General features: G+C 51.3%; 1 protein-coding gene across 2 annotated transcripts; it reads right to left on the reverse strand.

Annotated features, from left to right (window-relative positions):
- Positions 1–672: 672 nt before the first annotated feature.
- LOC135893416 (F-box only protein 6-like) lies at positions 673–10,128 on the reverse strand. 2 transcript variants are annotated; one of them, XM_065421227.1, is made up of 6 exons: positions 10,093–10,128; positions 7,877–8,163; positions 6,885–7,011; positions 6,077–6,172; positions 5,385–5,520; positions 673–2,235 (listed from the first exon to the last, which is right to left on the reverse strand). In XM_065421227.1, the coding sequence occupies exons 2-6, from the start codon at positions 8,133–8,135 to the stop codon at positions 2,089–2,091; spliced, it is 765 nt and encodes a 254-aa protein (XP_065277299.1). In that variant the 5' UTR covers positions 8,136–8,163; positions 10,093–10,128; the 3' UTR covers positions 673–2,088. The 2 variants fall into 2 exon arrangements, with proteins under 2 accessions (XP_065277299.1, XP_065277296.1); XM_065421224.1 differs by lacking the exon at positions 10,093–10,128 and having other exon boundaries at positions 7,877–8,255.
- Positions 10,129–10,646: the final 518 nt, after the last annotated feature.

Genomic DNA, 10,646 nt, shown 5'->3' on the forward strand with positions numbered 1-10,646 from the left:
GGCGACGTGCTGCCACCACTCAGGCTTCTCTCAAGGAGGGGAGGCTCCCATGGCAAAGGTAATACAGCACCAGCCTCTTGCCTCTCACTGAAGGGTCTCCACGCCATCCTGTGGGGGAAACAATAGGCAGGTGCATTGTCCATGCAGCATAGGCCCATCTCCTGCTCAGCCCCCCCCCCCCCCCCCCCCCCCCGTCAGGGCCCTCTTTGATGTGCAGTGCTGTTACGCTGCAAGCGGAGGCGAGAGCTGGAGTCTGTTCCTTGTCTATGCTCCTACAAGTGTTGTTTGAGGGAGAGGGTTTTGCAAAAAGCACTTGAAGTTGTTCCACTCTGTTACCATTGAAATTTATGGCAAAACTCCCCTTGACTTTCCTGGGAGCAGTGGTAGAGTGGGGTGGGGGGTTTCACTGAAGTCTATACAACACCCTTTAGAAAAAAACAGGGTTGCAGAAGGCCTCAAAGTAGTAGAATCTCGTAGTACTGGTGAGGGTAGAAAAGGGAAGAGCACCGTTTGACTATTGGCTTCTAGACGGTGTTGGCAAGGCTGGCATAGAAACACCCTTGATGACGAATCAGTGAGATGACCAGCATGGAATCACCCGCTGCCCTACACCCAGTGTCAGAGAGCAGAACTCCATTAGACAAAGGAGAGTAAAGAAATTGACTAGGAATATACATATCACTTTATTCATTCCTATTGGCCAGCCAGTAGCACAAGCACTTCAGGGGTAAGGCAGACGGTTTATGTCTTCCCCACCCCAACTCCCTTTCCTTGGTCCTAGGATCACCCTGCACCTTCCCTCTATCCACACACGAAAGCAATAATGCCCAGGACTAGCGTACAGGGAGAGAGTTCTCTGGAGCTAGAACCTGGTCCCAGCTTCGCTTTACTTAGTCAATCTGCAGCTGTGAGGACCACCCAAGGCTGAAATCAGCGTCTAGTTTCTTTCCAAGCTGTAGGAAACATGGCAAAGTGACATACAGGGGAAAGATGGCTTAGGTCCAGTGGGTTGTTTCTCTTTTCAGCGTACAAAAGAGGCCTGGCAGTTTGTTGTTGTTGCTTTACACACTACACGTTGGAGTCTCACCTTATTTTCCAGGGAAGCTTCTGTGGCTGCCTGGAGAACCCAGCTGTTTGATGAGAGATACCAAGAAAGCAATGTAATTCAGACTACTTAGAACTGGTTTACATCTCTAACTCCAGTGCCCAATGAACCGTTGGAAGCAAAGCTCCTGAAAGATTCAAAACAACCCTAACTCCTATGTGAGAAGGGAGAAAGAGAGCTCATGTTCCAAAGCAAAGTGCTCCAATAAAAAGACTTGAAAATCCTGACACTAAAGTAGGGAAAACAACAAAGGTCCCTGTCCCCACATGGTCCCTTCAGGCCTTAACCACAGACCATAACCGCTCTGGGTCTCCTTCATCGCCACCCTGGTTTTTTGTATTTTATGTTTACAGTGAGCCGGCAGCATCCCCCTTTGCTTCTGGCTCAGGGTACAGTAGTAGCAGTAGCCAGTTCTGCCTTCCTCCAGGCTCCCCCTCTTCCTTCCTGTCTGCTTCTAGGGGTGTAGCTGCTGGGGAGACTTCCACCCAAGCCCTGCAGCTGTCCCGCCACTCAGTTAACTGGCCTCCTCTACCAAGGGCCTGCTTTTCAATCCAAACTCAATTAGGGTGAACAGGGGAGGAGATGAGGGACAGGGCGCTGAGTTAGCCATGCCTTTCAGAAGAGGCCGATTCCTTAGTTGGCAGTAGCCCCGGAGCACACTCCCTGCTGTGAGAAAGACACTCAGCTGCTTGGCCTGGCTAATGTCCCTGGTGTGAGATGCATGAGGTTAATATGGAGTCCCAGGGAAGACAAGTCATTTCAGAGAGCAGAGCTTGTAGGAGGCTTGGTGTTACCCAGGAGCACTTGCTCTTCAGACTCCAGCCAGGATATGAAAATACAGTCACGGAGAGGCTGGGGACAGCAAAACCAAAAGCTGACACCAGCCCACGTCTGACCTGGCAGAGCTCACGCAGATCACCTCAAGTGCTACGAGCGGCCTTTTGATTCCAGGGCCCCGAGCCGGAGTCTGCCTCGTGGCCTCTCTACGGTGACCTCCCTGGCTCAATGGTGATGCTGCTGTTTGTCACTCTGCACCCATACCATCCTGCCCAGTACTGCGTGTCCTGTCCTCCGTGTTTGAACAAGATGTGACGAACTCCAGCCTTGTAGTTGCGGAAGGTGTAAGAGATCTGAGAGGTAAGAAAGGGAGAAAAAAATCTTTCATTTTGCCTGATGAACTCAGCCCCAGTCCTGTGACTGTGAGCATGTCTGTACTGCAAAAATCTCAACACTAAGCCGAGGCAGCCAGTCTCAGAGGCAGGTCAGCCCGGCTCGGCAAGAGGGTGGGTCTCAGAGCCTGGGCTCCAGCCCAAACGGGCTATTTTTAGCCCTGTAGCACGAGCCTGGGTCAGTTGACGCAGGCTTTGAGAGGTGCTGCTATAGGGTGGTGTTTTGTTTGTGTTTTAAACAGTGTAGGCATCCCCTATGGTAAAGTAAGAGCTCTGGCCTTGTGAAGAAGTTAGCTCATGGACATCCTCTATGAGCTGGAAGAGGGGAAGAGATAAAGTCTTGCGTTGCTCTATACGGAAGGCCAGAAAAGGTTAAATTAAAGTTCCACATTAAAAATCCAGGCCCCGTCTAGCCTGGAAGCCTCCTTGATATCTATAGTCGGATACTAGAGACCCCAAGTCCTCCCACATTCAGTTCACCGTGGCAGTGGCTACGTGGTGCAGACGGGCCTGGGGTGTTTAACCACTGCACTGGAAAGGATGTAAGCACCTTGCTAAATCAGGACCGTGAGCATCCACTCATGCTACTGCAGGGGAAGAATCATCACTTGATGTTTTCAAACCAGTTGCAGGGATTTTGACGCATCTTCCATTAAATCACCGAGGCCTGGTCTATGCTACTAGGTTTAGGCTTATGGTGTGCACAAACCACTGCCTATCATGCTGGCCAATACAGTCTCATTGTTTCCCTGTGCTGCCCCTCTGTATCCCTCTGTTGTCTGTCTTATATTAGATTGGCTGCTCTGTGGGACAAGGCCTGTCCTCTTGTTCTGAGTTTGCATCACACCTAATGCAAAGGTCCTGGTCTTTGACTCAGGCTCTGAGGCACTGTTGCAACAACTAATGATAATGATTTACTAGCAAAACTCGGCTTCTGTCGGCACAGCCGTGCACACGTCCACACTCAAATTTAAGTCCTGCCGCACAAACTTGCACTCCTGCCAGTGAAGTTACACCAGTTTGAGTGACATGAGCCCCTCCACCTGGACTGTGTGGATGCTGTATTAGCTACACTGGTACCAAGAGTCCTCCAGCAACAGGCCCATGATGCCACGGTCTCTGCGGCAGCGACCGCTCTGCTCCACGTGTTGAACGCTGCGGTGACTGGAAGCCTGCCCCCCTTTAAGCCACCTTTACTGATAAACCACTCTAGGGTAGACAAGGCCTGAGGCGAACATCACTGCACCAGTTACACTGGCTTCACGTTTAGAAGGTTTATCCTCCCTCCCCCCACCGCGTTGAGAAAACATTGAAATAAAGTGAGCACCCACAAAATGCCGCCTCTAAGAGCTACCCTCTATTCTGCCAGGGAAATCAATCTTCCTGCTATGTCTGAAGTTAAAAAAAGCAAGCAGAGAAACATCCCTTCAACCCCCTTCCGCACTTTAGCTAAGTCATACAAAGCACACACCCAATTTCTTAATCCTTTTCCGGTCACCTTTATCAGTCACCAATCAAACTTCCCTTCTTTTTCTGACAGATCAGCTTCCCCTCTCACTCAGGGCCAGCTGCTGCTTAGCAATGACACCTCTGGCTGCCACCTCTCCCATATTAAATAACGTTGAGGCCCACAGCAGGCACTTGAAAATACTTTCAGGAAAGAGGAACATCACAGGCCTTAAAACAAAGGGTGCAGGGAACTCAGATGCAAAATTAAAGGCACACTAAAGAGGAACTACTGGCATTTGACTCAGCTTGGCTTTTCTATACAAATAACAAATTGCTTTGACAAAAAACTGATAGCAATACGGCCAGGGGGGATTTGGAAATGCCAGTGCAATATCTAGTTGTTAGCCAACAGTTCCCAGCAGCATGAGCAACCCAAACAGGAAGAACTAAGCCTGAAAGTGAAACTCAACTTGATTCTCAGCTTGCACAGTGTAGAAAACCAATGATGTTACAGAGAGGGGAATACAGATCAATTTTCAAAGCTTTTCAGTTCATATTTGATGGGTGATTTGGGCCAGACATAGAAATACGTTTACAGTGTGATTATTGTTAAGCTAAATTCCTGTAGTGGCAGGTTTATTTGAAAATATTTGGATTTTAAATTTTCTCCTTTAAGCCTTGCAAACCAACCAAACAAAAAGTTTTGCTAAAGCAGGAGACTGAAGTGAAACTACGCCGGTCTAGCTTCACATCCGCCATGCTGAAAAATAAACAAACTAGAACAGGAACAGGCACATTCCATTTTTAAAGTGCTCAGGTTTTAATACTGGGGTTAGCAACAGGCAGGACATTTGTTTAAAACATAAAATAAAAATGATTCCTCTGACAATGGCATTGTCTACACTGGGAATTACCCTGATTTCAATCAGTTGTGGCCAGCAGCCAGCCCACATGCTCAAGAGCAAACCCTCCTATACACAAGGAAAGCTGCAAAGTCAGGGCTAATACACAGAATAGACAAGGCCAGTGTCCCTTAAATTTGGGGTTTATCTACCCAAGCCAATCGTTCCAGTATAACTTGAGGTGCTGGGTTACAGTGGTGTGCTCTTCCTCTGGTTTAAGAGTGGCTTATCTGTTTGGTTTAATTAGATTAGGAACAGGTTTGAACCAAACCAAAATAGTGTCTACACAGTGTCTTGCACCAGTTTAACTATAATGGTTTAAGAGCCAATTCAAAATTATATTGGTGCAACTTTCTTGTTTAGACAAGTCCCTTGAAACCTCATGATAAAGTTGGTTCAGGTTTCCAAAGTAACTTTGCTCCAGTCTCAGTCAAAAGAATGTCCATACAAAGCACAAGGGACCTGACTGGTCATGTTCTCTATTCGCTTTGCATTTATTTCAACCCTCCATGTTGAAACAGATGTGGGACGTGCTGAGGATCTGCGACCCCCACTGAACCCAGTTCACTCTCTCACAGCTGTGTTGCTTCTGCAGAGCCACTAAGGAATAACTTTAGCGCTGGAGGCCCAGAGAGAGCAGATGTGCTGGGGAAGGAGGCCCCATTGTTATCCAGCCATTGTTCAGATTAGAGTCATGTGTTAAAACCACAGCACTGATCTAAAGCTGCTGCCCACACAGCTAGTCTCTGGATTCCTCACCTCTCTCCACTCTGCATCACTCCATTGCTCTATGACCACTGGTTCAGGACAGAACTCGTTAAGGACGATGTAGTCTGCAGAGAGCAGCTTCACACAGAGTTCATAACGGCACCCACAGTCAAACCTGGCAGCATACCTGGAGAGACAGTGAGAGGTCAGGCACTGGGAAGATGCACACACCTGCCGGGACAGTCACCGTTCTGGGGATGCCTGTTGCCAGAGACAAGCCATCCCTGCTCTTGGCAGGGGTTAGTCATTTTATACAGGGGCTCGGAAATGAAACTGGGGCTAAACTGAAGCCTGCCCATGGGATGGGAAAGCCAGTTTGCACCCCTTATCTGTAATGGCATCTCCAGTTCTGTAGTAACCCGAAGGTGGTATTACTGTTACCTAGCATTCTTCTTCAGAGTACCTCAAAGAGCTGTACAGATGGGGAGTATCATCATGCCCTGGCGGGGAAACTGAGTCATGTGAGCCTGTGACAGAATTCTGGAGTCCTGGCTCTATGACTTTCAACACTAGATCATGAGCCCTTCCAGACTCAGGAACAGAACCCAAGTCTGACTTGTTCTTTATTAAATCATTACAGTCCCCGGAGGTAGAGTCAAAGAACTCTACTGATGTAGTCCCAGCTGAAATCCAGAGTTGTCCTAGCATATGCAGAGAGTCTAGTTTTTAATGTGCACACTCACCAGTCCTTGACTATAATATCAGGCCGTATTTCATCCATCAGCTGGTCCCAGTAACCCTCTTTCTTTAGGTCAATGAGCTGAGACTTTAGACACTGCCTGGGAACAGATCATGTAAGTTTTTAGCATCACATGCAACTTGTATGTGCCTATTTCCTCGTCTCTCCACTGGAGTTTAGTGGTTCCCTTTAGTTAAAGCCCAGGGCTCACCCCAGATTAGTAACACCCCGGTACTTTGCGGTACATGCTGCTAGCCCAGAGAGCACATGGTGTCAAGGATGCAGCAGCAGACATCCTGCCCACTCAACAGCAGCTAATCCTCACCTTTGACCCCTACTCAACTGCTTTCATCGTGGGTCGCTGGAATCAGACACACACTCAGAGCCTGAATCCGATTATCCCACGGGTTTGGAACAAACTCCGTTCAGTTTTACTGGCAAAGGACTGCGAAGAAAGCTGCTGTCTAGGTTATACTCCATTTACCAAACCTTTAGACAAGCTGTTTGGCCAATGCTTATATTAGAAGAGAAACAAAAATCCGAGCTGTGAGGAGCTTCCCGTCTCCGCTAAAAAGCTCTACTGGTTTTGTATCATTGGGTGCCCTTGAGACGTTGCCTGGGTGGCAGTATGCCTCATAAGAGGGCAGAGAGGACGCGCCCTCTGTATCTCCACAAGGTTACTAGTTACTGCTTCCTCTTTCTATTCCTGGACCCAGCTCCACCCTCCTGCATGGAGTTCGGTGTGTTCTCAAACTGCCAGGGGGCCCTCTTCCCTCCAGGCCCAGCTTCAGAGCACGAGATCTGATTCTTACTCATAAGAGGTGACAAAGTATTTGCGCACATGTGGGCTGGGAAAGTCTCTCCCGTGTGGCCCAGGCAGGTCCTCGACTTTCCATTCATTTCCCTCGTTCGGATTCAGATTCCAGGACTGAAAGCTCTCTAGGGAGGGATCACAAAGGGGACAGTGAGGCCACCCAACCAGCAGACGGAGGGTTAATCCCCAAAAGGGAGAGCAGAAGGATCTGAGAACCTGAAGTTTTCAGCCCTCCCCTCAATTTTCCGCAAGATTCTAGTTTTCACTTTAAAAAGCGAGTCGCGGGGTGGGGAATCCATTCCCAGTGATTTCAAGGTGTATCTAGTTTCCCTATTGCAGAGTCTCCTCAGGCCTAATCTACGCTACCCATTTCTTCCCTAGGTGAGCCTGGCGGTCAGCCAGCACTATCCGTAACAGCAGCATTCAGCAAAGACCAGGCACCCCAGCAAACTGATGTGCTGCCGCCACTTTACATCAGCCTTGTACGAAAGGCTCCCGCTGCACACTTCCACAGGAGGCCGCGAGCCGGCCCAAACCCCCTCGCCTACCCTAGAGCGACCTAGGTAACAATTCCCCACTGCTCAGCTGCACTGGGGCCACCGCAGGCTGGGGGGCGGGAAGTGGAGGGGCCAAGCGTGCAGCAGGCTGCAGCAGCCGGTGATTTTATCACCATGTCATTTAAACTGGCTACACACTTTCATGCTGCCAAAGCCCTGCCTATGCTGGAGATTTGTTCTGGTTACACCCATAGGTGTAGCTGCACCAGTGCTACCCTTCAGGCTCCACAGGTGCAGCTTTACCAGCCTATGCTAATGGTTGCACCAGCACAGCTAAATCAGAAGCCAAACACAGATGGCTGTAGCCAGGGCAAATCCACAGCGTAGGCGAGGCCCAAAAGATTAGACCTTGGGCAAGGCTATGAACTGACCATCCTCCTAGCTGCTGGGGAATTCCCCGCCCACCGCCACTTTCCGATAAAAAGGAACAAACCTTCAGCACAAGGATTTTTGAGTAAGTTTTTCTTCAGGCTGCAGAGGAAATAGAAAATCTTCCAGTCCTTGATAGTCTTGTCCCACTTCTCATGATAAAAGCCCTCCCGCTGGCACTTGCGTTTCCACACCGTGGCTAAGTTGACCACATCCCGCCACAGGACACAGACAAGCCGGCAGTTACAGATCAGCTCCCGGGCGGGGACCAGGGAAAAGAGTTCCACCAGGACATCTTCGGGCAGGTCACCGATGTTCGCCATCTTTCTGTGGGCCCAGGGCTCCAGCAGCCTGTAATGCAGGCCGGGGAGAGAGTCACCAGGCACGTTCTGCCCAGAAAGGGTGGGAACACAACAAGCAGAGCAGGTCTCCCATTGAATCATGGTGGGAGGGGAGGGAATGGAAGGAGAAGGAAAGGGAGTTAGGACCTGGAAGTCAGATTTATAAAGCACTGCGCTAGGCAGACATCCCAGAGTGCTGCACTGAGGCTGTGGCTACACTGGCAAAAATGGGACCCGACAGCCACCAATGTCTCTCACCAAGGGTGAGTTGTGGTCCCATTTATGCAAAGCTCTTAAGGCCAGATGTTTAGGTGTATCAAATGCAAATGGGGCTTAGTTGGATGCATGAGTCTCTATGGGAGTCAAGCACCTAACCTGCGTAGGCGATTCTGAAAATCCCCCATGGCATCTATCTACGTCTTTAGGCTCCTACATATTTCTGAAAATCTGGCCCTTAGGCTCCCTCTACACAGGACTTTGAACCATGTGCTAAAGCTAGGGTGACCAGACAGCAAGTGTGAAAAATCGGGACGGGGGTGGGGGGTAAAAGGCGCCTATGTAAGACAAAGCCCCAAATATTGGGACAGTCCCTATACAATCAGGACATCTAGTCACCCTAGCTAAAGCGAAAGCTAAACTCCATTCAAACACGTTTCCAATTTGCGCTGGCCAACTGCAGATTGACAGGGCCCAGCTGATCCCAAGACGCATGGCTAGGCATCTCCCTGGTGGGATTTGCAGCTGTGTAGGAGAAACCTTGTGCAAATGGGTCCTGAGCTGGGCTGCCTCTGCCTACGCATGGGGCATGCTAGTCCCACCCATGTGTAGGCGTCAGTCAATATGCAATGCTAGTCACCCACGTCCTCCAGTCAAACAGATTCACTTTCCCATGCCACAAATCCTGCTTATCTTCCCAGCCCAGATAGGAGATCCTGCACCCCATCACATGCATGGGCCCTACGATTGCCACTGAGGTTACCACCTAGTGGGTATTTGACCAGCCTGGCCATTTTTTTTTTAATGGACTTGCCAGTTGCCAGAAAAATAATTTAATCTGCCATTGTGTTTTTTTTTATGTGGGGCTAAAGATTTGCATTATTCTCACAACACACTGAGACAGCCAACGTTAAAAGTTTCTGCGTCCAACTGAAGATAGCCCGCAGGAGTGCGACCGCTGCAGTAAGTGATAACAACTGAAAAGACAGCAGCTGTCTGCCCACCAACACGCAAGCGGGTTTGAGTCATACGGAGCCATGCAATGTTATCTATATGGGATCTCTCTCCAGATACTATAGGGAGCTGTTCAAGGGTTGGGGTGCGAAGTTGCCTTGTGGTTGGGGCTGTGGCAGGCTTGCCTTGGGGAGGGGTGGAGAGGGGGGAGATCTGTTTTGTTTGGGGTGTGGTTTTTTTTGCATTTCCAAGCTGCTAACACTAGTTGCCACCTGGCCAAAGGTTTTCCCAGGGCGGTCCTGGGAAATGTGTCAGGGGGCCCAGCAGACGCTGCCAGCTGCACCCCGGATGTACCCGAGAAGTGCCAACCCCAATGGGCCCCCTTCTGCCATGCAAAGCCCCCGCCCCGCCCCAGGAGCCCGACTCAGCCCCACAAGGGATCCCGGCCCGCAGCCCCATACACGGGCCGCAGCGGGGCCCCCGGCTCCTGCCCAGCTGCCAGGCGGAGGAACCCGGCCTCCGCCCGGCCTGGCCCCCGGCGCGGGGAGGCTGCCCCGGCCGCTTGCAGCCGAGATCCAGGCCGCCGAGCCCGGGCTACCAGCTCGGCCCGCCGCCGCCTGCGTCTCCTTCCCCAGGGCAGGGGCAGGAAGTGCGACCCGACCCCTCCCTCCCCGGGGCCCAGACCACACTCACCGCCCCCCCCGAGACACCCCGGTCGCCTCGTTCCCCAGCCCGGAGCCCCGCTTTCCTCCTGCCCCCGCCAGCTCACCGCACTCCGGAGCCCGGCGGCCTGGAGCCGGGGACAGCTGCCGAGGGCGGCCGTAGAGAAAGAAAAGGAAAGTAAAACTGCTGCTGTGCCAAGCCCGGAGCTCCCCCTGGCTGTCAAGTCTGCAGCCACCGCCGGTCTCTCGTTTGTACTCCCAGTTACCTCTCATGGGCAGGGGCTGGTCTTTGTACAGCGCCTAGCACCCCGGGGGTCGAGGGCCACGCCTGGGGTTCCTGGGCGCTACCACAGCCTCAGTAAATAATAAAGCTGAAGAGCGAGAAAAGGAGACAGGTGCTGGGTACGACAGGGACAAGCACAGGATAGGAGCACCCAGGCCACAGCTACGCTAGGAACTCCTGGCAGCCTGGCTAGGTCGGACAGGGATGCCATGAGGTGTGACCAGCATCAGGCCTGTCTGCCATTAAAAGCCTCTAGTGTAGATCCAGGTATACTGACTAACTTTTGCTGGTACAGGTTAGGGTGCCTGCAGGACAGTGGAAGAGCGGTGGGAGGTGACCGGAGGCGGCTGTGCAGACAGAAGTGGAGCGTTGCAGGTA

Source organism: Emys orbicularis, chromosome 22, assembly GCF_028017835.1.
Source record: "Emys orbicularis isolate rEmyOrb1 chromosome 22, rEmyOrb1.hap1, whole genome shotgun sequence".
Lineage (NCBI taxonomy): Eukaryota > Metazoa > Chordata > Testudines > Emydidae > Emys > Emys orbicularis.

Bases quoted from the DNA above. Each gene is read 5' to 3' on its own strand.
- LOC135893416 (XM_065421224.1), bottom strand. From the start codon at position 8,255: ATGATTCAATGGGAGACCTGCTCTGCTTGTTGTGTTCCCACCCTTTCT. The intron at 7,012-7,876 runs GTTTGTTCCTTT...ATCCCTCCCTAG, and splicing joins CAAAAATCCTTGTGCTGAAG to AGAGCTTTCAGTCCTGGAAT. The intron at 2,236-5,384 runs GTGAGGAATCCA...CTTACCTCTCAG, and splicing joins GTGATGCAGAGTGGAGAGAG to ATCTCTTACACCTTCCGCAA.